The sequence below is a fragment of the Lasioglossum baleicum genome, chromosome 7 (genome assembly GCF_051020765.1).
Source record: "Lasioglossum baleicum chromosome 7, iyLasBale1, whole genome shotgun sequence".
Classification (NCBI taxonomy): Eukaryota; Metazoa; Arthropoda; class Insecta; order Hymenoptera; family Halictidae; genus Lasioglossum; species Lasioglossum baleicum.
Window position 1 is genome coordinate 9124302 of NC_134935.1, and position 27324 is coordinate 9151625.

At 40.9% G+C, this 27324-nt stretch overlaps 1 protein-coding gene across 6 annotated transcripts in view; it reads right to left on the bottom strand.

The window, feature by feature from the left end:
* Positions 1-2421: 2421 nt before the first annotated feature.
* The window catches only part of LOC143211047 (limbic system-associated membrane protein), a 121387-nt gene continuing 96484 nt past the window's right edge, over positions 2422-27324 (bottom strand). For all 6 annotated transcript variants that reach the window (XM_076428458.1, XM_076428457.1, XM_076428456.1 and 3 more), the window contains exons 5-7: positions 8158-8316; positions 7133-7466; positions 2422-6229 (exon numbers count right to left, since the gene is read on the bottom strand). In XM_076428458.1, the coding sequence (XP_076284573.1) occupies positions 6084-6229; positions 7133-7466; positions 8158-8316 (639 nt within the window). In that variant the 3' untranslated portion in view covers positions 2422-6083. The remainder of the gene's footprint in view (positions 6230-7132; positions 7467-8157; positions 8317-27324) is intronic.

The following is a 27324-nucleotide window of genomic DNA, read 5'->3' on the forward strand; positions in this document are numbered from 1 at the left end:
TCTACATTATCGATATCAGTGCGTGCTTGTGGTACCACCTAGCGGCTGCGCTCACTACGTACCAATATGGCGGCACCTTTACCAATCAAACACGCTGAAAATTGCTGACCTTAAGTACTCGTAACTTTTGAATTACTGAACTTCTAGAATTGAAACTTGGATTTAAGCGTTTCCTCATCAAAATCTACGTGATTATATTAAAAAAAGTCCAAAATTTGTTTGTAACCATTTACTGACGCAAGTAGAACATTAGAAGGACTTACTATTATACTTGGTACTGCTTCGTGGTCGCTGCTGCTCTGGTGTTGCTGTTGCACTGCTATCGATGCTTAGTCGATGCTAACGAAGAAATGACTGAGCAACTCCCAGATGGTCGACAGGATTTTTTATGTTTCTATTCCTCCGCCAGTAAATTCGAGTTCCTCCGACCTTATTTACAGGCACTCTGCGGGCTGTCAGCGTAATTCATAACTTCCGTAAGGCGGCATGTTATAAATCCAAACACTCTTGACATATTAAAAGGGAGCGGAGGGAAACAATTTTACGATATCGGATTTCGGCGATGGCTCGTGTGTCACTGGCCAATTTGTTCAGTTCCCAGACAATTCGGAGAACTGTTTTCAGATCAATGACTTCTTCTCGCGATTTACGCGTCAGACGAGAATGAAATTTATCGAACAGACGAAATTCAATCGACCCGCTCTAAGCTTGGCTCGAGGTCTGATTGTTTTGGGATTGGTGAGGACACTGGCGGACGCTTAACCATATCCCAGTATACTAAAAAATACTATACTATAAACCGATTTTTGTCCCAGCATTGCAACTGTAAATATGAAATTTTGTTCAACTTCTCTGGGACATTCGGCTTTGTAATTTTAAAATATATAGCTACTAGTATTTCAATAAAGTTTAACAGAATGTTTAGGACGATCCCAGTATGGTACTTCTTATTGTTAGTTTGAAGAAACCGTATACCACTTAAGTGTGCAAAAATGTGTGCCAAGATAATACATATTAAACTGTCTAAAATGGAAACAGAATATCAGATTTATATATATAATTAACGCTTAGCAGTCGAGGGGAGACTTAGAGTCACTAGTAAAAATTGCTGTACCATTATTTACAATGTTGTTTAGATTATTAAATATTTTGGTATCTCTAATCAATTACTAAACATTTAAGTATTGCATATCCATAGAATGAAAAGTATCATATACGATGGAATTAATCCAGGTCGGAAGAAATGTTTAATTTTCCAGTTAAAATATTTCCGAGTGAAAACGGTGAATATATGAAATATATGAAATATATGAAATATGAGAAGTTGAAAAAACGATGTGTATTTTAACGGAAACGAAGCAACGCAATCCTCCCTCATTGCGGTCCGGAAACGCGTATCCACTCTCGACCTACTATTTACCAGATACTGGATATTACCCATTATCCGGTGGGTTTTGATTAATCGTTGGGAATAAGCTACGCTTATTGTCGACCTTCCCGCAAAGGTCGGGAATCGACCGTCGAACGTGAGCGAACGTGGCGTTCCGTGTATACCCCAGGACTAATGGATTGTCGGTGGTGCGTAATTGCGTGCGTGCTCGGAACTGCATTATGCGGTTGTTCTTCGTCAATGCTTTCGATCGTATAATGCTGGTGTCCTCGGGTACGAGTATGTATCGAAAATAATTTGATTCCCACCGGTGCAATGAATTCCCGTCGAATCTGATTAGACTCCGGAGTTGCCCTAATTTTCACGTTAAACATCTTGCGAGCAGTTAGTACGTAACACGTTATTAGAGAAAATACGATACATCTACGGGAGATCCTCGAGCTAACCAGCGTTATTACATTCCCCTAGGTCGAGGTCAATGTTCCTCAGATTATTCTGATACGAGAAATTGCACGGATTTAGAGTCTACGAATCTAGTTCATTCATAACTAGACAGCGGATTTTATGCATTTATGACAAAAATGAGTTGTTGTAAAGAAGCTTAATTCCTAGGATAAGAAAGGGTTGCTCTTTTCCTTGCGTAATCAGAAATTTTTACCATTTTCCTATGTTATTCGGTAGATTTGGACGAGATGATGAGAGAAATCCAAGTTTCGATCCTGCAGGGGAAATGGTTCACAAGTTAAAGATGCTTGAAGTTGAGAAATTTCCTGTGTTTTGGACAGAACACTGGAAATTGATCAACTTTAAATATTTATAACTTGTGAATCATTGATCGTGCAGGATCGAAACTTAGATTTCTCTCATCTTCGCGTTCAAATCTACTGGATAACATATGAACAAGACAAAGATTTCTGGTTACGCATGGAAAAGTTTACCCTAAAAATGTGGTGTATTTGATGATCGGGTGTAACTTACCTCGGCCAAGGTAGAGCCCGTGTTTCTTTCCGATAGTGAACCAACACGACGAGTTTAAAATGTTCAATTTATTTTGCAGGTCGTAGTATTGTGAGGATGAAAACATGGCTTATTATTCTATGTTCGAAAAACTGTACTCTTACAATTCACACGCTCTCCGATATTCGACGACGCGAAAGAAATGAAACGGTTCTACGGCGACGCGGTGAACCGCTAGACACCGTGCAGATCGCAAATTTAAAACAATTCAACACTACAAACGTCAATCAATACGATCCTGAAAATGTTGCACTGCGGCTAGCAAGACTCTACATCGCTATTAGATAGTGAGCACATCGATTCGGTAAATGTCAATAATAACCGTCGCATCTTCCGGCGAGGTGTTCATAAATTATTTGGTAATCGGTCTAATTAGTAGAAACGCGTACGCTTGTCTGACGAAATGTGTATTATCCCATTGCATGTAAAAAGACACGATAAAATCCTTGCATCTCGTGTATCTTGTGTCGTTCTAGTCACTTTTGGCCGGAAGATCGATCTCATTTTTCCCCCTGTTAGAGTAAATAGAGCTTTCGATCTTTTAATTAATTCATTTCAGTAATTCAATACTAAAAATTTAGAAACAGATATTTTTTTAGTGGGATGTCAATTAACAGTTTTTTAATTTGCCGACGAGAGTTTACTGAAAATAGTAAAACTGTTTGCTTTAGAGTAGGAGAGAAACAATTACGTAGCAATTTGAAGAATTAGAAAAGACGAGGTTCGAATCGAGGATAATTGGAACGATCTTCCCGACCAAGATGCTGTATCTAAACGTTGCGCTTACTTATTATATAATTAACATACATGTATATACACTGATCACATTAATACATTAGGTGAGCATTTTAATGTTACCTGGAAACATTGATTGTGTTCTTAAATCGATAAAACGGCTCTTACGCATTCTGGAAAACGGTGTGCATGATGGGACGATAGACGATTGCACTTCGTAATTTAATCTAACGTAATTGACCGTTGATTGACAATTCCTGAATAAAAACCGCACGAGTTTTTATCAATACCGAACGGCATGGGTCACTCTTTTTTATATTCTCTAGTTTCGCAGACGTTAAAACCCTTTGCACTCGGAGATATTAACTCGAAAATTAAACATTTCTTCCGACCTAGAATATATCCATTCCCCACAATTTTTAAAATTTTATGGATTGCTGTGATACCTCATGCAATACCTAAATGTTTAGTAACTGATTAGATATCTACATATTTAATAATGTAAACAATATTTTCAATGACGGTACAGCAAGTTTTAGTGGCGCCGCAGAGTCGCCATTCGCGTGCTAAGGGTTAAGTTTACAAATACATAACAAAAGATTGTAAGAACTAGTAGATTGATGACAAAACTAATGAGAAAAGTCAACAGAACAGCAGCTGACAACAGCGGTTTATTACCAGACTGAGAATTTTTATGCAAAATAGAAAATTTCCGAGTGCACGTCAAGAACAGAAATCAAATAAAAATATCCTATTCTCCTCCAATGTCCTCGCAAATTAAAAGTAAAATTGAAAATAGAGTAAAATTCCAGATGCAAGTGGCCCATGCACACGATTCCGCAGTTCGGAGATCTTGAACAGCAGTTATCAGGTAGCAACCGTGAAGATGGCGTGCAACTGTCGCAGTCGCGACACCGAGTTTCCGATAGTGACTGTCCACTGCGAGAGTGTTAATTAAAACCACCACAGGGTTCCGTGGTACACAGTACAATCGTCCGTTCGCGACAAAAGGTGAAATTGTCGTGGCCAGCATTAGAGGAGAAGATCGAGGGCGTGGAAGAGGAGGAGCGGGGACGGCGCGTTCGAAAGAAATTTAAGACAATGGTAGTCAGTATTTATACGAGAGACGGTGCATGAACGACAACGTAAATACGTGAATAGGCCATGCGCGCGACACTTAGCCGTAGCCGCGTGTGACTTGCCATTATGGTGGTCCTTATTTATCGAGCATATTCCGCCGCTGCTCGAACGCCAGGGGAGAAGCGGCGAAAAACTTTTGACACATTAAATTCGTACGGATTCGAGAGCGACCTTGGCCTCTTTCAGTTCTTCGGCGACGCGTGTTGCCACTCGTTTTATTCGCAAAACATTCGCGCACGCCAAACGAGCATGCTGGGAAACGTGAATGCGCGCGGCCGCTGAATGCTCGCGACAATCGCCGCGCGTTTTCCGCGTCGTCTAAACGTCTCGCGTTATTTTTCTTCTCTTAATTAGTGAAGACGACGTGTCGGGCACAGTCGAAAGGCTTCGAATCTTGGCGCAGCAGTTCCCCGGGTCGCGTTGACATTAAAGGCTGCTTGTTACCGACGACAGTGTGAAACGTTCCTTTGACTCGAGTTTACGGTATTCAGTCTAGCGTCGCATATTTCGTATTACCAGAGGCAGAGACACGGGATCATTCTGCTGGAGGTAGACGATCGTTTGAGTCCGCAGAATCCGAAAGCACCTTTCTCTTCAGGAGTAGACTTGGCGAAGTTGAGGAAAATTACGGTGAATGTCGAATACATTTCTGTGTACACACGTGCCGTGTTCAACGATTTCAACAGACGTTTCGAATCTTCGCGTTACAAATTGTAATCAGACGATGGTATCACGAATCCAGGATTCCGAGGTGTAATAGTAGAGAATTTAAACGACACGCGATAACTCTGCTGGAAGTTGCCAATCGTTTTGACTCCGCAGCGTCGTCAATAAGCTCCGATGATGACGTTGAGGAAAATTGCGGTGATGTCGAATACATTTTTGTGTAAAGTCACGTGCCGTGTTCAACGAATTTCAACAGACGTTTCGAATCTTCGCGTTACAAATTGTAATGAGACGATGGTATCACGAATCCAGGATTTCGAGGTGTAACGGTAGAGAATTTAAACGACGCGGGATCATTCTGCTGGAAGTAGACGATCATTTGAATCCGCAGCGTCGTCAATGAGGTCCGACGGAAAGCACGTTTCTCTTCGGGAGTAGACTCTTCGCAGTCGAGGAAAATTGCGGTGAATGTCGAATACATTCTTGTGTAAAGACACAATTGTTTTGTTCCAACAGACGCTTCGAATCTTCGCGTTACAACTCGTAGTGAGACAATGGTATCACGAATCCAGAATTTGGAGGTGTAACGGAAGAGAATTTAAACGGCGCGCATACGGTCCCGACGAACTGGAACGTCGTCCAATTTGGAGTGTTCCCCTAATGACAGCGTTGAATGTTGCACCGTGGCCCGAATTCTATCCGCGAAATTTGAAGTTGTCTCGGCGCTGCGAGACTTCGAACTGCTTCGTAACTTTGAAACGTCGCCGTGAATCCGTTGTATCGCGTTTCGCCGTTCATTCGAACGCAGACACCGTTCCTCCTTGGTTATCGTTATTTCAAGTCGACGTTTCATCAGCGCGTCGCGTTTAGATAAACTATACTCGGCGCCTCCCCCTCCCGAAGAAATCATTCGCACGTCTCCCCGCGTTCACGGAACGAACTTCCAACGGTACACACCTGATCCAACACACCGGAGGAACGTGTCGTTCCCAATTCACGTGCGGCGAGTCGCTCAAAAGATCGCGCAAAATGAAAAAGCGGCAGCGCGGCCGCTGGCCTAACGAGAAAGGTGTCGGGAAATGTTCGAGTTCCCGGCGGATGCTAATTCGGCGACGATGCTGATACGGTGGGCTGGTCACGTGACGCGGGAATGATGCAGACAGAGGCGGCTTGTGCACTGTACACCGAGGAAACTCAGAAAAATCAACATGACGTTGATGGACGCCCGACGAGCCGTGCTCCGCCGATCGCCACCGTGCATCGCTGCTGGTTTTTCCTCCTCTGGAAAAGAGAAAAGAACGACAAAAACATTAACCGTCCTCCGGCTGGAAAAACAGCTGATGTTTATGATGAAAACTGAAAGATGGCCGGGCGGGATGTTGACGGGTCAACATGACGACGAAAATATGAAAAAATGTCTTTCGAACGGGAGGAGATTAGTTTTTTCGGATGCGTATGGTTTTATTGGAAATTCGACGATAACGATGGCGCACAGTCCACCTCTTCGGCGGAGATATTTTGACGAATTGTTGACCGAATGCAATGAGGTAGAATTGGAAGAAAAACAGAGGAAGAAAGAGAGTAGAGAGTCACCGAAGAAAAGAGAAGATAATAGAGTCGGGAGTAAGGAATTCTTTGATGCAGAAGGTACGGAACATTATTGCATTGTGTGTCTCGAATGAATGAATGAATGAATAATGGAATGCAACGATGCACATGGAGAATGGATTATTTCATACTATTATATACTTCATATTTTATAAGAATTCTGCTCATTAAACGATACTATTCTCAACATCGATATTCATTAAATTTTGATTAGATATGTTTGCCTCATTATTACCATAATCAAATATCAACGGTTAGACACATAGCTTCATTGGAACTGGGTGTGTATTGCTAATTATGTTTACGGTAATACGATTCGCAATTAGGTTACAGTTAACAATACAGTTAATTGTAAAAAAGATATTCGATATCCCCTTTGGGGACATTACTATTAGCGTCATAAATATAGTTTTCAGGAGCTAATAGTATTAATTGATCCCTGTTAGCTTTGTCCCTGCAGATAATTTCATGGAGCAGCGAATAAACATTTTGAGAAGTACTTGCTGTTGTGTGTATACCTGACAGGGAGGAGTGAGGGTAGAATGTGTAAATTAATCATTGGTTTAGATCACTGACCCTCAATCACGTGGATCATGATGTAGGCAGGCTTGGCGTTGCTTGGAGAGCAAGTGTAATTGGCGGCGTGGGAAAGCTTCACTTTGTCAACCGTCAGGATGGAGCCGTTTTTCGTTGCCTCGACCGTGACGCCCGGCTCATTGTCGTAATTGATCATGTGACCCTGTCGGTACCAAAAAATGAAGCTGGGCGCTTCCGCCGAGGCCATTAGCTGGCATTCCAGTCGGAGGCTGGATCCTTGTTTCACGTGTAGATTCGGCCCGCCAGGGATCGTCGAGTACGCGTCGGTGACGTTCAGTTGAATCAATCGTTTCTGGATCGGATTCGTTTGTATCTAAACAGTAGTAAACAGACGAAAAATTTCTTCGGTCCTAGGAAACAGAACGAGAATCTCCACAACGACATCCGATTACAGTGACCGGAATTAATATTCGGACGCTCTAAAAAAGACGATAACTTTTTTGATATTGTACTATACGAGTTTAACTTTTTTTCGGAAGCTAGAGCAATTAGTTTACTACAGGATGTGAAAAGAAATTTTTCCAAAAATTGCGATTGGTCGGAATTGTATTGGGTTGGCAAGAAAGTAATTTCGGTATTTTAAGGTGAAGTGAAAAACCAAATTCTTTTATTCAAGCGATGAACTTTAATCAACGAAATATTTTCTTATTTATTCTTTTTGGCAAAAGATCATCGAACCAAAGGGAAAATATCTTATTCATTAATGTTCATTACTTGCTGAAAAATTGGGCTCTATTTCTCCTTAAAATACCGAAATTACTTTCTTGCCAATCCAGTCTAGTCATAAGATGTGGAAAACTGTTCTTAGTCTATCTTGATAATTAATGGTTCACTATTTCACTACTGTTAACACGTTTACTTCACCCGACAATGGCGTAGAATAGTGTCGTCTCTGCAGTGTTCGGTATATCCGGCCGTCTCACAAGTCACCCGTAATTTTATGTTACCGTTTGTTTCGCTTTTAGTGGCTGTACGACATTTTAAGACACTATTCTACGCATTACCTGACACTCGTAGAGTCCAGCATCCTCTTTCTTCACGTTCTTGATCATTAGGTTCCAGTCCGGCTCATTCAGGACAACCATGAAACGCGTGTCGATGGAATGTGTGCTTCTGCCCAATGTCAGCAGCTGTCTGTCTTCTTTCAGTCTGCTCCAGGTCACCTAGAACAAGAATAATTATACGTTTATTACTATTGACGCCATTTAAGAGCGTTAGTTTTTCATCGATTGCCTATCAGTTATTTATATCCTGGTAAAATTAAAAAAATTTTTTACAAGACTGTAGAAATGGAAGAAAATGGTTGGATTTATTTGTACCGACTTTTATACTTTGGTTGTTCTATCTTACTGTTTTGTTTTTGTATCTCTACATCTTTTCTTCTTAAACTGTCAGTAGTATTGTATCTCTCTACATATTTTTCATAAACAATCAGTATACAGTTAGGAGCAAAACTGATCACACACACAGTTTAAATCAGAATAACTTTTTTATGAATGGACCGAACGACTTGAATTTCTCTGTAAGGCTACAAGGATTAGTTTAGTAAATGACGTCTAAAAAATATGTTGAAAAAATGCATTTGGTCAGAATTGTGAAAAACAATAGTAAAAATAATAAAAAATGTAAATTATATATGTTCTGAAAATTTCATTGAAATTGGTTAATTGGTTATAAACGATCAAAAGTGGTAAAAAGGCCGCAAATCTGGAAAAATTGCAATTTTTACCACTTTTCATCGTTTATAACTCGTAAACCAATTAACCAATTTCAATGAAACTTTCGGAACGTTTATAATTGCATTTTTTGCAAACGAATGCATTTTTTCAACATATTTTTTAGACGTGATTTACTAAACTAATTCTCCTAGCCTTAGAGAGAAATTGAAGTCGTTTGGACCATTCATAAAAAAGTTATTCTGATTTAAAGTGTGTGTGATCAGTTTTGCTCCTAACTGTACATACATAAGTATGTAGATAAAAATAATCGTTAAAAAATATGCGCGTAAATCAAATGCATTTTCATTAACTGATATTGTACGAGTTTCGAAAGGTTTCACCTAATATCTCTCTGTTCATTGTCACAGGGAAAGTATTATACCTTCAACTGTTTTTTTTTTTACAGCAAATTCAGATCCTTAAATATTAAGATCCTAAAAATTAAACATCCATCTAAATCAAATGCATTTTGATTAACTGATGTTGTACGAGCTTCGAAAGTTTCTACCTAATAACTCCTGTTCATTACCGGAGGGAAAGTATTACGCACGTATTGGGGATTGTGTACGAGGTTAATCCCCTATCGCGAGTCCTTTAATTTTTTACGAGTCCCTCCTCTAAAAAGTTTTGCATTTTTAATAACGGCACCGCGGCTCTATCCGTTGTACCCTCCAGACAGTAAATATTATACTCTTTCGAGAGATTGCCTCCCTTGCATTATTTATGGCCCATCCAAACTGAAGGAAAGTAGCTCTAATAATAAATCCTTTCCTCTTCCATAAGTACGAAACATCGTCATCCGGCTTAGCCATCCGTAATACTGTTTTCATTTCTTGGCTAGCGTTATTCTTACGGCCGCGGCAAAGACGATTTGCGCGAGAAATGCCGGGGGGTTCGGTCCCTCTCCAACCCTCTCCTTCGTCACGCATAAATAGGAGATTAAAGTCCCGTCGCGATGGCAGCTCGAATACATTTCTCTGAACACGCGATCTTTTTTGGTGACTCAGAAGAAAAAGAAATCACAGATTTCTGACGGTACCTTCTGCCCTTTAACCTCTATGGGTGCCATAACTAGTCTAAATATTTACATAGCAATTGTTTTTTATATATCACCCAATCCACTTCTTCGAGGTCAACGTTATTCTTCTTCTTGGACTGAATATACAGAGTGGACGGAAAACTTCCGTTATTTGTAATGATTAGACTTGATGCATTTATTTAAAAAATGAGTAGGTGTTTCAAACAGTAAAAACATTAGAAGAATGTAAAAGTACTGTTATATTATTTTTCACCTATTAACAATATTAAGAGAGAAAATCAATTTCTATTTCACTCCAGTTTGTTGCAATTAGGGATGGGATCCAGTACCTCGCAAACAGGTTCGAACTTTGATTCATCGAATTCGAACTCTCTATAAGCACTTTCGAAAAACAGAAATAGTACTCCTAAGTATACTCGAATCTATGCCAAACAGTTTCGAACCTTTTACAAGTCCTTTGGTAAACGGAAATAATACTTGCAAGTATATTCAAATCTTCGAGTTATTCTTAATTTCCCTATTCCCGATTTTATAGGGAAGTTATTGTAATGACCCCGAAAATCGAGTTTTTAGCGCTCAACGCGCTCAAAGGCTGGATGGTTGGCGTTAGAATTCCCAGTATAATTTTGCAGGACTCCGGAAGTTGTCATCGACAAACGTAGAAAGATCGTCTGTTCTGAACGACTGCGCTAGGAAAAGGAGACCGGACCACTTGCGTGGCTTAATTGTCTTTGTCGAGCGCCCTCGACGTTCGCGGCAAGTAGGTTTCGCGATTTTCTGATGCAGGCCCGAGGATCGACAAGTACCGTAACGACGAGTGCACTCGAGCATAAACGAGTTGAATAATGAACTGCCGCGACGTATTACGAGTCAGCGTCTACCTTTCCCGTTGTCCGTTAACGCAATCACCGCGCCACTCAATCTTTTTTCGCTCCTTTGAACCACGCGATTTCGTTCCTCGCGAATCCCCAGGACAGGTTGCTTCCATAAAGTCGATCACAATTGTCCCCATCGCGACGAGTCCGCGAAACGGGATTTTTTTGCGGCGTTTGCACAGAGTTCGTTCCCGCGAGCAAAGAAACGAAAATAATTCTTCTTCCGTCCGGCCGAGCTCCATTAATCAGTCTTTTCTTTGCACGCGTGGTCTCGGTCGCTATTTAATTAACGTCTCCCTTCGAAAAAATCCTTCGGATATCCATTCACATTCTGCTCGAGCTATACATATATACCATGATCAGGAAAAAACTCTCATGAAATTATCGACGCGAGAAAAGTCCGAGAAAAATGACCGCGGAATGATTGAAAATATTTCTTCGAATTTAATCTCGTCCTTTCTCCTTAGCCAGAATTTTTAAGTACGCCCGGAGGACGCGAACTTTTTTCCTTACACCGACAAAAAGTAGGAAGAATAGTTTTGTCAGACGCAAAGAGATCTCCACGAATTATATTCCGTTATTTCGGGAAGAAGCGAATCGAGGATCGAACTCTAATTATTGTAAAACTCTTCTATGAAATAGAAAAATTGCTGTCGCGTGGTAACCTCGCAGAAGATGAAGCTCGAATCGATGGAGAGTTAATTAAAAAAAAAAAGCCCGGGCAGGCTCGACCGCAGAGGATATACAGTTATTTTTGAAAATTGAATTTACGGAATCGAAGTTGCATTTTTATCAACAAATATATCGAGTCGGGTAGACCGTGCAGAAGCGGGGCGTGTATCGTTTTGCTCGTAATCGCGATGTGTATTCGCGTCGGCTCGAGCTCGTATAAAAATAACTTTTAATTATCATGCGCGGGAACGGCTCTTTAATTGAAAAGTAACGCGCGCGGAAGTTATTAATTCGACGGGTTAACGAATTCCCGCGGCCCGCAATTTTTTCGAATCAATTCCCGCCGGCTTATGAGAATTTGAAACGTCGAGGATCACGTAGATTAGGCACTGTATCCATGAAGATGCGGCTTAGGGCACGCGCGGGAACAACGAAAATCAATGGACAGCTACTTATCCAGACGATATCGCAACGCGAACAGATTAAATTTCAATTATGTGCTTATGATGTCGAGGAATGATGGATTAAGCGACGCGTCGCCGGGAAGATCGATGCCTAACGCGAGGCCAGATTTTTCGTTTCATTTTAGCGTGGATTCGTAGTCGGCCAATCTCCTAATGGAAACGGGATTAATAAGCACCCCTTTGATGATATAATTGAATAAATCAACGCTACACACTGCCGACGCGAAACCTGATCACAAAGAAATGCATTAGCTTGATGTATATTTTAGCGTTTCCTATTTTCTTTGACAATTAAGAGATTGTTCCGCATAGGAAATATATGATGCTTCATTTCATTGTACATGCATGTTACCTTGTAAATTATAATTTTTGGAAAATCTTTTTTGCATATCATTTCGTAAACCTATGATACTAATTGATTATAAGGAATCAGGTCGTTTGGAACAATTATAAAAAAGTTATTAGTTTTTAAAAGGTGTACGAATACTTTGTACACTCGATGTATATGTTGCCTTATACAAATGACAAGATTTAATTTATTTAGACTTTGCGCGGTTTGTTATTATATAATATGTGCTCTAATAAAGACATGTGTTGGGTGTCAGTAAGGGAAGGTTGAGATTAGGAAAACCAAGATGAAGATTCGCGTGACCGGGATAAAATAAATAAGTGATAATCTTCAAGATGCGTCGATCTGGTTCGGTCAAATGGGCAAAACTTTATCATTTCATGTATATGTCTGGTCGAACGACGTCGCTCTACTTCCTCTTACGACGTACGTGCGACAGGTTATAACCAGGAGGGAATTTATAGCTACTAAAATGGCTATTCCGTCGCAAAGTGCCACCATTGCAAAGCAGTTGCCTTTAATTGCGCTCGCGACTCGGAAACGTATTCTCTCCGAACGAAGTATATACCGGCCACTGATGTTCCTCATTAATATCATTAACTAGTCTGCTTAATCCATGGTAATGAACCAATATGGTGCGCCGTATCCTTCCTGGTGGTAAAACGGGCGCAGAGTGTGGTGCGTGTCTGCTCGTAAAACTCGACAAGTCTCGTAAAGCTAAACGATTATTATGGACCTCCAGCCTAACTTAAGAGAGTCTAAAAGGTGCTGGGAACTGGTCCATTGAAATGTAAACAACCACGGCCATAACAGACCATGCGTGATGTTGAGTACGAGGAATAACTCGTAGAAGCTTCAGGGGTTACATGTTTTTGAACGGTGGAAAAATAAGAGAGATCCGACAATTATGTTTTCTTAAAAAATTAAACTGTTCCTTTCATTATATATAAAATACTCTACGAATACTCTATAAAAGGTTCAGTCTTTCTTGTAATTTTCTTCTATTTATTTATTTTAATCCACGACTGTTACTAGTCGTAAATAATTAATCAATGCGAAGTTCATTAGATCAGAAATGACATGAAGTCTGAGACAGCTCGGGTACCTTTGTTATTTGATCTAATTGGCTAATTATAGATCTTTTACACGAACTTCTAATTAAGGTCCATTTGACGAGTCTCGCTTTAATTCGAAAGACAGACAGTCGGCAAGATCGTTGATCCAAAATTTGATTGCATTATACCCATTCTGCCAGCCGGTTCTCCTATTCACAAAGGGAAACAACAGAATGCATTATAATCAGCGGATAGCCACACAACAACAGGCCAGTCGGTAATCTTTGTTCTCCCATTTAATTGTAGTATTTACGGGAACAATACAACTGATTTAGAACAGTGCAATATTACCTTGTTCAATTGTATTCCATTTGATCGTTTCATAATTCTTTGATGTTATTCACATGCTACATGCGCGTAACATTAAGCTGTTCCGTAATTGGATGTTATTAGCTGAAAGTCGGATTTTGGAGAAGAATAGCGAGTGAATTGTTTGAGGTGTTACGCTACCACGGAGGTTCAAAAAATTGCTTTTAGAGGAACGAATCGGAATTTTCGTTGAAACTGGCATGTTTTCCAAAATTTTCATCCGATCGCTTTCAAATGTTAGCATAATTCTACTGTATGCACGGGTACTTGAAACAATTCCAAGTCGATTGACAGAAAGTTGACCGAAACGGTGTCCGAGGGATTGTCTTACAATAGCGACACGGCCAAATATGTTTCACCCTCGGCGACTGATTGTTCGAGTGACAGAAAGGGGTTGAAAGCGGCGGATTCCTCCACCGTTTCCCATTGGAACGTGTAGGGGCGGGCGAAATGCCGAGGAACACGTGATTCCCCATTCATTATACTGCAGGCTGGTATTGAGTGGATCTTCGAGGGCTCTCGACGTTCACCGAGGGACAAGATGCGGTGTTATTCGCGTCGGGAGCACGCGACGTTGCGGCTCGCAGTATCCCGCGTGTCTGGTCTCTCTCCTCGGCTCGGTTTCACTCGGTTTCCCGATCTTTCCCGGCACGCAGGAAGAAGGATGTCAAGGGAGAAAGCCAGGCGACGGGAATTCGCCATGAATAAAAGATCTTGGAAAGGATCGCAAGTTTCCGCATGGCTCGGCACCCGGCCCGACACGGTTCGGTACGGTCCAGCTAGCGATGGGAGCGATCCAAACCTTTCTCACAATTTTCAAGTAATTAAAGCGTATTCGAAAGTAAAGTACTTGCGGTTTCGGCAGCTGATGTTGAAGACTGAATGAGATCATGATAGAATGTCCATAATCAAATTCAAATACTTCGTGATTGATCAATCCAAGATCAATCCACGAATAGCCGATGTTTTCGAGTAGGGATCATTTAGGAATCGATACTGATTGATGCTTACTATTCACACGCATCTGCAATCATACTTTGTAGTAGGATTATCGATATTAATTCAGAACGATCGTGCCCATCGCTAGGTCCAGCTACCCTCCTCCCCATATCGATTGCCTCCTTCACGCTTTTTGATCTGCCACGATATACGAGTCGAACGGAGCAACGGGTTATCTTCAGCCCGTGAACTCACTTTATGTGCTTTTTTTCACCATCTACCAGCCTCCGGTCTATCGCGGCTCGACGAGATTTACTGCTCACCTATGGCCGCGCGACCGGTCGACGTTTAATGTCGGGAAGCAAGTTTTAGAGCTGGAAAGACAGGCTAACTCGTCCGCCTCGATCGGAATACCAAGGTCCTTTGTTTGCGATAGGAGTTTTAATGTTATTAATCATTTTGTATATCAATTATTATTAATACTGTCAGATGATTGCATAAGTTCGTGCCCGATTTCCATAGATGTCGCAAACTATACTGCACGGCGGAGTGTAAAAAGAATTACATAGCCACCATTCTTTTTAAAAGAATTGTTCAATTATTTTCTAATTGTAGACAAGAATGGTGACTATATAATTGATATATTTTTTTAATAAACTTAAATAAAATAAAAATAAATAAAATTTAATAAAACATAGTTTTATTTAAGTTTTAATAAAAATAGTCATCTAATATAATATTAATGTGCAAAATTGAAAGAAAATCCTTCGTGGCTTCGTGAGTTTTATACGTATTTTCCATATGGTGCTTTGTTCATACGAAGCTCTGAGCAGCAGTAGTTATGGCCGCTATTCATATTCCTGTTGGGAAACTAGATTTGTAACTCGCACACGATTAAATTGCTACTATTACTACGTAAATTATATTTTGACAATCTGAGAAATCATATTATTGGCGTACCAAGATTTTAACTACGAGATTGGATGTTCTCCAGTCACACATCAACAGTGTAATTATGTAGAAACTTCGATAAGCTGTTTACCACCGTTTCACTATCCTGAAATTCGAATAGTCTTATGTTCGATGAATATTCCTGAATGACAGTTTCACTACGTAGAACTGAATTCTGTTTGTTCAATACATGCACGCAATCGATAACACAAATTGTCCTGATAGTCTGCAAACGACGGCCTTGTCGTTCTCCATACGTCTATAGAGATGCCCGTCACTGTGTTATTCCACGCCTGTATCCCCTCTTGGCCGTGTTTCCATTCTTCTATTGTCTAATTGTATGCAAAAATATCCTAGACGATAATGGACGTTGGTCCACGAAAATAGAGGCATCAAACTCTAAAATATCCACATCGATTGACTATTAATGAAACTGTTCGAAAATTATACATTTCTTTCGACCTAGAATATTTCCATTCCCCATGATTCCTCTCTGAAATTTTATGGATATGACATTGGAATAATACCTCGTACAATACCTAAACGTTTAGTAATTGATTAGAGCCGACATATTTAATAATGTAAACAATATTTTCAGTAATAGCACAGTAATTTTTAGTAGTGCCTCAGAGTCATCATTCGAGTGCCAAGGGTTAACATGGAATTATACCACCCTCGAAACCAAGTTTGGTCCGATACATTGTTTGCTATCACCGATAGCAACATTATTCAGGTGGCCTGTTTTAGAATGTTGACCTTGACAACATATTTCAAGGTGTGACAATATATCCCACCTGCCATATCATGTAGAAATATCCTAGACAAAAATGAACGGTGGTCTGCAAAACTAGACGCTTCAAGCTTTAAAATGAGCCCACATCGATTGTTGCATTATATTTCTTAACGAAATTATCAAGGTCTGAATATAAATTATTTGGAGACATTGTATTAGGTAGGCAACTAAATTCGCGACCTTTCGTTTCGTAATTCTTTTATCGTATCATTCTAACCTCATTCAGTGACCATTTCTCTTGATCTGTATATCATTGGAGAGCTCTGAATTTTTCGATTAATTTGATATAAAATACTCGTGCTTGAAAAATATATATATATATATAAATGATTTTGTGTGAGAAAATGTGGAGGTCGTGAACTTAGTTGCCAACCTAATATATTTGACTGATCCTCGTAGAGCCTAAGCCTAAGCACCTTCTCTCGACTAGCCTCGCGTCCGTCTGACGACGCCGAAAGCTCGGTTCAGCCGCAGACTTATTTGATCCGCAGCTCGGTATCAGACTAGCGTAAAATATTTCTATCGGTCCCGGCGATTGTTCGGCCACGTAGACAGGAGGCGATCGTGTGTGGCGTGTCGATGCCCGCGCACGGAGCGAACGAGGAGTGTTTCAGCATTATATTCGACCGTTGTGCCGAGTATAAATTTCACGGTAGTTGGAGGCAATATGAATATTTCGGAAATCGGTACACGTGCGTTCGAAATCCAGGGGGTGCGCAACTTCTCCAATTTTCTGGTCAGGCAACGAATTGTCTCTGAAACGCAGCGGAAAGTTCATCTTCAGGAGATCCATGAATTCGTGGTTAGTTGACCCGCTAATCAACTCCCGAATAAAGATTGTGTATCACTGCGACGTGCGAAAAAATATTTATTAGAACAACGAGTAACTTTCTATTAGTCCGCTGATCGATCCGTGATTCTCTCAAGCATTCTCTCAAGTTAATTGGAACCGACAACATGATTATAGAGAGTAGTGGGCACGACACTGCGCTAATTTAATTGTCTGCCACTTAGGGCTATCTTCGCTGTTCACTGATTCGATCGCAATATCAAACGATATTATAGAGAAGGAATGCTCGATGCGCACGAAATAATTCGGGACGTCGATGTATGTTTATAAACGAATTCGTTCGATGTATTAAGTGCTGGTCTTCAGGGACACTCCACAGAGCTAGATGGGCTATAGCACCGGAGCTCCAGAGCGGCAATTTTGTATTTTAATTTGTATATTGGTAATACAGTAAATGTTCTATAGATGCAAAAATTTTTGTACGATAGATGCGAAAAAATATCCCCCTCCCAACTTAGTAATCTGATCTCGGCTCGGTATATCGGTGTTAACCACTATTAACGCGACGCGGAGAGTCGCAGTCGTCGGCACAGTTCAAACGCCCGTGCGTTATCACAATGTAATACCAATGTTTAATCTTCTTTATTTTTTATGGAACTTTCAGCAATATATTCCTGGCATTTTTCTAATGCAAAATGATACCAAACACGATATAATTTCAACTGTATTTAGTGGTTTAATCGATGATGAGAGTTTCGAACGCAAGGAAGGACAGCCGTGGTCTCTCTTTACACGCGCTGTCCTTCTCTACGTTCGGCTCGGCCTTTGGATCCTTCTCTACGTTTGGCTCGGCCGTCGAAGCTCAAAAAATAGGTACCCATATGCGATAGATGCAAAGAAATCCCCCCGAGACCTTCGCGTCTATAGAAAATTTACTGTACAGTCAATCCTCTATAGTCGCAAAAAATAGTAGACGGACACTATTTTCATGAGGTTCAAAGACCGAGCCGAACGTAGAGAAGGACAGCGCGTGTAAAGAGAGACCGCGTGCTTTCTTTCCCATTTCTTTCCGCGTCTCTTTCTTTCCCATTTCTTTCCGCGTCTCTTTCTTTCCCATACGCTGTCCGTCCTTGCGCCCGAAACTTTCATCGTCAATTAAACCACTAAATACAGTTGAAATTATATCGTGTTTGGTATTATTTCAATCAGACAAATGCCACAAATATATTGGTGAAAAACTCGTAAAAAAATAAGTAATAATAAAAAAATTTTTATATTGGTATTAGATTGTGAGGACGCACGGTCCTGTGAACTGTGCCGGCGACTGCGACTCTCCGCGTCGCGTTAGTAGTGGTTCACACCGATATACCCGAGCCGAGATCAGATTACTACAGTGGAAGGGATATTCTTTCTGCATTCATCGTGTATGACCTCTTTGTGACTATAGAGGATTTGCTGTATATTAACTTCTTTTTCAGTTCTGAATATAAACTTTTAGTATATCTTGGTACAGTCTAGTTTATTCTGGTATATTCTAGTATATCGTGGTATATGATCTCATAATATTCACTATATTTGAATGAAAAGGGGCGCATTATTGTTAGTAAATATCTCTGTCAAATATCTGAGAGCGGCTCTCAAAATTTGTCACAGTGAAAGGGATTCAATTTACGAAACAAGTGAAAACGCCACACGTTCAACGAAATTAACTTAGCCATGTCCCGGCGGAAACAGGAAGATTTTAATTATGGAGAAGTTTGATGCAGTTTCGGCACGAGTTCGAAACGCAGACGTTCCCGGGATGTGTGTTAACGGTCGATAATTTTGAATTGACTCGATCGGTGTAGCGTCCCGAAACTTTCGAGGCTGTATTGATACAGAAGCTTCCGGCAAACCACAAATTGAGGAAGCTGCGCCGAACTTTCGTGGAACGGGAGCGCGGCGCGGAGCAACGTCGAGCCTCGCAGAAGAATCGAACTATTTGACGGGAATTGCAAGACCAGTTTAACATTTACTCGAAGGGTTGACTGGATCGCGTCGGTAAATCAAGCGTCAATGGTAAAACACAAACGAACCGAAAACCAGATTAACCTATTTGCCGTTCGACGATACGCAGACCCCGCGATTCGCTCGCGGAAATGACGTTGGCTTATTGATAGAAATCGAGAGCTATACTCTCGTTTGTCTTATTACCCCGCGCCCGACGGGTACACCCGTTCGATTCCCGAATTAACGAACCATTCGAATATCTGCCTAATCTGCATAATCATTTCCTGACCAGCTGCTTGTTATCTGCGCGCCGAAAGCGGGCTCTCGAAACCCGTACATGTTGCATTGACATACGCGCTCATTGAGCCGAGTTAGAAACTGTTCGTATTACCATTGAACAGATACGAACACTCTATGTCCAACAACTTCAATCAGTATTATCTTTGCCTTTCGACTTGCCAGAAACAAGGGTAAAATACAGAATAAATTAAGAGCGATGTCTATTGATCTGCGAAGAAATAGGAGGGACACTTGTACATTTTAATCCTTGGTCAGAATATTGTTTAAATTATTACATATGTTGGCATCTAATCTCGATTACTAAACGTTTCAGCATTGTATCAGGTATTATATCAATTTCATGTCCATAAAAATGAAAAAATCATATACAATGGAATTATTCTAGGTCGGAAGAAGTGTTTAATTTTCAAGTTAAATCAGCTCCGACTGCAAAGGGTTAATATAAAAAGTAAAGGCTACTACAGTGAGTGTTGCACCACATATCTTCAGTATCGCCACAGTTCTAAGACGTTCAAAATATCCGGAATCTACTAATAATTATTCGTCATAGAACTCCTCCACCGACAAAAAGATTATTGCAGTCTACAGCCTCATTACAGTACAACCTTCATGTGAAATATATTTGTCAACGTCTTAGAAATAACAAAGATACTTACTTAGACACAATCAGATTAATTACTTCACTCTGTACATTCCACGGGATCTATCTGGTGCACGTTGCAACTGTCGTCGAGTCTCCTTGTTTCCGAGAATATTAAGCAAAGTAGATTGCCGTGCAGAGGACAGTCCGGATATCGAAGCGATAGCTTTGGCGATAATCGAAATTCAATATCGAATAAACTTTGGTAACGAACTGCTGCGAAAGGAGGAAGTTCGTTCTGCGTGCCGTCCGACGGATTATAAAAGCGGGTCTCGCTCGCGTAAACGGAACTATTGTTGTTCGATCTCGACAGCGTGTCTTCTTTCCATTACGCTCCGCCATTAAAAGTCCTCCTCGCAGCCGATACCGTTAGAACTCGATGGCCGCGCAATTTTTCGCACTCCCACCGGCGCGATCACGTTTTTTAATGGGTTTTTAACCCGGCAAGTTTTTACTGTTTGTCCCCCCCCCCCCCTTCCCACCACCACAGCCGTAGAGCAGCATCTGTTTTCTCCGCGGGAAACTCGCGCGAAAGTTCACCGGTTTACGAGGAAATCGCCGCCATATTGCCACCATATGGCACGAGCCGAAACGTTTCGAGAAAAGTACGGCGAAACGAGAGATACACGGGTCGGAATTGTTTCTCGATCGACTTTACAAAGTTACCCGCGGCATATCAGAAATGTTCTGTCGTGTTCTTTTTCTGTTTTTTCCTTCTTTTTTTTTCGTTACGACGCGAAGCGATGAAATCTATAAGACTAATGGACGTCGAGCTTGATATTTCCTTCCAACGACGACACTTTGAACTTCCAAGGTTCACGTGAATTCCCGCGGACCGCTTCGACGTTTGCAACTTCGAACGACCTTGCTTCACGCGGATAAAGATGCAGTAAATATCGCAGAACCGATTTGCTGCTCTGAAGCACCTGCAATAGTGGACGACTGTTTAACCCTTCGGGGACGACGTCAGTGTTTCAAAATTATATGTTGCGACCACTATAGATTTGTTACAAGAATGGACCGCTAAATTCACCTTAACATTGAATTCCAAGATCAAAAATTGTTTTTATATTGCATCCTATAGTAGTCATCGCGACTAACAAAAGTCTGGAAGGAACTGTAGGTGTCATAGTCCAATTGTTCTCTTAAAGAACAACTTTAAAGATTCGCCAACTATTTTACTCCATATGTCTACAAGGTGTCTTGAAATGGTATAAACGTGGAGGGGATGATTATACACGGGAAAATAAGTCGAAAATGTAGAATAAATTTTTTCATTTGACGCGTCGTTTTCGAGAAAACGCATTAACAATCCGTCAAGTTCGCGTGGATAGTGTTCTTAAGAAGTAGAATGAGTCGATCATGAACAGACGCGTCAGACGATTCCTATTCAATAGCCCGCGTGTTCGCCGAATTTTCAAACTCAAATTCCTCTGAAAGGAGGAGACAAATGAAAAAAATTTGTTTTCTTACAGTGAGCCGAATATTCATTAATATTCGGACGCTCTCAAAAAGACGATAACTTTTTAAATAATGTTCTATACGATTTGAACTTTTTTCGGAAGCTAGAGCAATTAGTTAACTACAGGATGCGAACAGAAATTTTTCCAAAATTTGCAATTGATCGGAATTGTAGAAAAAATACTAAAGGTTGCATTTCACAACTTTTATATGTGGGCCTGTATTGAAAATTTAAAAAATACGTTTTATAGATCTGTGTCAATTAAACATATTCTGAAAATTTCGTCAAAATCGGTCGACGTTGCAATGAGCTACAACGTTTAAACATGGTAAAAATTGCAGATTTTTACGATTTTCTCCCTCTATATATACATATATATAACACTGCAATAAATCTAAGGTTTCCTACGTCTTTAAATGCCTCTAATTTTTTCCCGCATCAACCGATTTGGATAAAACTTTCACAGTGCATATAATTGACACAGATCTACAAAACGTATTTTTATAAATTTTTAAAAAGTTGTAAAATGCAACTTTTAGTATTTTTTCTACAATTCCGAGCAATTGCAATTTTTCAAAAAATTTCTTTTCACATCCTGTAGTGAACTAATTGCTCTAGCTTCCGAAAAGAGTTCAAATCGTATAGTACAATATTAAAAAAGTTATCGTCTTTTTTAGAACGTCCGAATATCAATTCGGGTCACAATATGTACGATCATCCCCTCCACGTCCCTACCATCTTGGAACACCCTGTAGACATATGAAATACAATAGTTTACGAAACTTGAAAATCGTTTTCTAAGAAAACGGTTCACATGAGACATATATGGTCCCTGTGAGACTTTGGTTCGTTGCGATGGGTACTATAGTACAATAAAATAAAAAATAATTATGATTCAATAAATAATCAATAATTCAATGTCAATCTCCACCGATCCAGAGGTGCACAATCAATCTAAAAGAATAGTTTTGGTAATTGTACAGTAAAAAGTACACCTCACCGATTTTGATGAGCTTGAAATATGTTGCAGAGCTCATCATTCCGAACAACTTTTCCCTACACATGTTAGGACACAGGGGGTTGCGAATTCTTCTTCTTTGTTCAACTGTAAATCAGCTCGGATAAATGGGAATGAAACACAGTAACGGTGTACACGCGAGTGGAAAAACATTCTCGTTATATTTCCGCGAAACAATGCCAGTTAAATAAACATGGATTAATTCGCAACGCGTATCCGGCTCGGATGTATGCAGTACAACTGATCGTTCGCATGGACCGTTTCGACTGGCTGAATGGCGAACAAACAATGATCAGTTACATGGTGGAAAATATCGTTATAAATTATAAAATATTATAGAAGAATATGGACGATGCTTGATATAGCAGGTGAGAAACTGAGGACACCGATTTCCATGGCCTTGAGATTTGTTATCAAGGTCAACATTCTAAAACAGGCCACCTGAATAAGGTTGCTGGAACTTGCGCGGTTTCGAGGGTGTTATAATTCCATGTTAATAGTCTTTTTTGTAGGTAGACGCTTAGAGGACATATGAAGGTCAACTCTCAGACACCGACTTTCTATGAAGCTTTTCTTCTCCGTTTTTTCTCTTCCATTGCCGGCTTGAACGAGATCATGTGAATAAGGGGACAGCTAGTATAGCGGGCGACTTCTGCAACTATATCGAAGGGCCAAGGTCGAAGAACGTGTAATCTCGGGAAGCCCATTTTTTTCCGGGGGCTCCCTGGAATATTCGTGAAATGGGTTCGGCGGTTGTCTCGGATCGACAAGCGTAGGCAATATACAGTTTGTGACGTATAAAATATTCGATGAGATGAAGCCTGGCTCCCCTCGCGAATCCACGCCTATATTAAACATGGTATGGCGACTCCTCTATGCGTATGGTCGAGGGGATCGTTCCATTATATGAAAAAGTTCCGCGGGAAGAATATACAGGGTGTCCCAGTATTCATGGTTACAAGTGAGAAAATAAATCGAAAATACGAAATAAATCTGTTTCGAGGCTTTGTGTTCAAGAAAATTGACTTTGAAAATCCGTCTCGTGCCCAGCATTCGTAAAAACGGCTGCTCTTTACTTTATTCGACTCAAAATTAGTGCGTTTCTCCTATAAATTATGATGTATTTGGTATGTAATCCAGTAGATTTGTACCCGGCGCGGATGCAGATGGAAGTTTGGAACCTCTAGGATCAATAGTTCAGGAGATATGGTCGCTTAAAGTTGAGCATATTTCCAGTTTCTTGACAGGTAAGGGCGCCGCCATATTGATTTGTAGTGACGGTCGCAGCTGCTTACTGAGTTGGTTAGGATTAAGTTGAAGGGGGTGGGGCGGGGGCGGCGGCAAGGTAAGCGGTCCGCGGTCGTCACTACACACCAATATGGCGGTGCCCTGACCTGCCAAAAACACTGAGAAATGCACAACTTTAAGCAAGCATAACTCGTGAACCATTGATCCCACAGGATCGAAACTTCGATCTGCAGCCGCCCCGGGTACAAATCTTCTGGATTACATACCAAATACATCATAATTCGTAGGAGAAAGGTACAAATTTTGAGTCCGGAAAAGTAAAGTTTACCCGTAAAAAATCTATACAACCCGTGGAAAGAACTATTTGGTCGCATTTAAAAATGGTACTCGTATAACTCTCTTTAGAGTGGAACCAAACGAGTTGAAATTGTTCGTAACGTTAGAAGAACAAGTTTACTGAATATGGAGCAAAGAAAATTCTGAGAAAAGGTAGAAGTCAGATTTTTTCAACTGTTTATCCGAGTCTGTTGTTTTTCCGCGCACGTGTAATGAATTGCGGTCAGAGTGCCACAAACATGTAAGAGTCGTAAATCCTTACTCCGTCAAGGTTGCACGTGAGGGATTCCCTATCTTCTATGTATATACATATGTATATACACGGTGAGAATTTCATCGAAATCGGTTAGCGTTGTTATGAGCTATAAACATTTATGGGTAATCACGCGAGGGTGAAATTTCCTGAGATCTGCGACTTCCAGCCTTAAGCTCTTGAGCTGTGCTAGGGCTTGTGATTTGCGGGTTGTAGAACCAGTAGGTCGTGGACAGTCGTGTCAGACGAGTTCTATTCAAGCCGAATTTTCCAAACTTGATTTTCTCGCGAAACCATATTTTCGATTTATCTCCTCAGGATTACACCCTCCACGGTTGCGTCATCAATACTGGGACACTCCCGTGTTTCCCCTCTGTATCTGCTGACCTGGTGTTATGCTTATACCGCGATTTCCTTGTTATCGCCTCATAGACGCTTTAATCCCTCGCAATAACAGAACAAACGCTCCTTGTGTCCGCATTATTTCACGGGACAAAGGGGCGCTCTTCTTTCTCGCAGCCGCCATGCCAGGAAGCAGTAAAAAATTCCCCTAAACAGGGGTTACAGCAGCGGGCGCAAAAGAAAATTCATTCCGACCAATGGCTCGTATACTCTTTATACAACTTGGATCGTAAAAAAATTGTTTAGTATAGAACAGCCGTCTCGTATATCCGGCGGGAATAGATTCTGCATTATGAGAATGGTACGTTCCCCGATAGTGGAAGACAAAAACTTTCATGGCCTCTCGTGATTCTGAATTACCATGCGAATACGCTTTCATTCATCGAGTAATCGTTTCCGTAAGCTAATTTCGAACGGACTCGCGCTAATGATTTTCATTCTGGGATCCAAATACGCGGGTAGTTCAAATATATTCTACGTCTACGTTTCGTTAACCCCTTGCCGTACCATTTTCTTCACAGTTACAGTAATTGAAACGACTTTATGCACAAAAATGTCGTAGAAGGGAAAAGAAAATTTGTATTTTTTATATGAATCAAATTTTATTTCATCTAAAATGAAACGCGTAACATTCATATTTGCTGAAATCCTTCTACACGAGTCTGGTTCGTCAAAGTACGACAAGGGGTTAAACAAAATGTGTATCTCTCGTATTAGTCACGACATATAAGTTCCTTCCCCCCTGTACCCAGTGAACTCTCGGTTTATGTCACTATGATGAAGACATTCGTATCGTACGGGGGTAGACGCTGAAAAATAAATTGTGCTATTTAGAAATCGGGTTGTACGATAAAAAATAGTTGCAGAACTTCAGAATATCAGGTTACAAGAGGGCTGCTTATTACAAAAATTTCGGAGCGTGCTACCCTCACACACAGCAGTGTATTTTCTAAGGGGAATACCGTGCTAAATAAAACTACTGCCAAGATTATTTACACAACACTCGGCTGGTATTTGTTTACAGGAATTTCGGGGCACGGCGGCGACAACGTTGACCCTTTATCAGGGCAACGTCTATCGGCGGAATGTTTCTGCAGCAGAACGTTTCTACATCGGTTCGTTCGCGCTCTATCGCGTAGAAGGGACGAACGAAAGGAATAAGGGAGGTAAGAAGGAGTTTGTTTTACGATCCAGCGCCTCTGATGAAATTTTCTATTATTTTATCTGCGCGAGGTGCAGCGTGCCAAACAACCTCCCGGATTACAATCATTGAGCTTTGTGCTGCATCGCGCGGCACGTCCAATCGAATTTTTTCGGTTTCTCTGTCGTATCAGCAGTTGCAATCGGAGCCATTCCTCCGCGGACCGAATTGAAATTCTAACCGGGTGCGAATCGATCTTTGGCCAGCGCTAGGTGTCCTTTTGTAGGCGAATGCGCGTCGTGCATTCCCAGTTATACATCAGTCGAGGCGAGCTTGCGCCTTAGTCGCTGCTGCAGTCACGGGGACGTGCCTCGTTACTTTCAAGTGCCACGATATTATACGATACTGAACGCCGAAGCGTATCTCTCCGGCTCCTCGAAGACGATCCAATTATATACGCCGGAGGTATCCTTCAAATGACTCTCGCCCTACAAGCGCTTGAATTTAGACTAATTGTAAGAGCGTTCAAACCTCTCGTTCGAGAAATATGAATTCTAAACATTTTATTCACTGCAGCGCCGACGCCCGGACACTTTCAACGCTTTTTCATCCTCGCGAGTCGAAATCATCGCCAAATCCATTCAAATTATTATACAGGGTTGGGGCGATAAACTTGTCCGCCTTGGATATTTCAGTTATCCGTAATCAGAGTTGTTGGTGGACTTGGAAAAAAACCCACTTTATTCGAAATTGTTATTCAAATAAAATTTTTGCCCAACTCTGCTCGTAGTAACACGAAAATATGACGTATACAAAAGTTGAATGGGGTGTAGAGGGGGAAATATTGTGGTGTAAACACTTTTCAACCACCAAAATTATGTGTATTTAAAGTGAATGCTATGAATCGGACATTCCAAATGCAACGGCGTAATGCTTCACATTTTTAATGTGAAAACTTCTTTAGGCGCATCGCGTACACAATTGCTGGACGGTGAATGAGTCTGATCCGTCACGCTCCGAGGTGAAACGCTGTTCGGGTAAATTCGAAGAAACAGACAGGTGTGCAATCGCCATAGATGTGTTCACGTTATTTGTGCGGTCTTATGCGCACAGTATTGGTCTGATTTTTTTCATTGAAAACAGTAATGTTCTTATAGAAATGTCGTCCTCTGTAGACGACCCGTGCGCATCTTCTTGCTGAATAAAATCTCTCATAGTGATATTTAGATGCATACAGGTGCAAGATTTGAAATTCAATTGGTTTGAATGGAATCTGGCGCATGCCAACCAGTACTGCAATGTCTTTCAGGCGACGTGTACGAGTATTAAGACTCCGGTGGTAATTCAAACTTAAGACTACCCATTTAG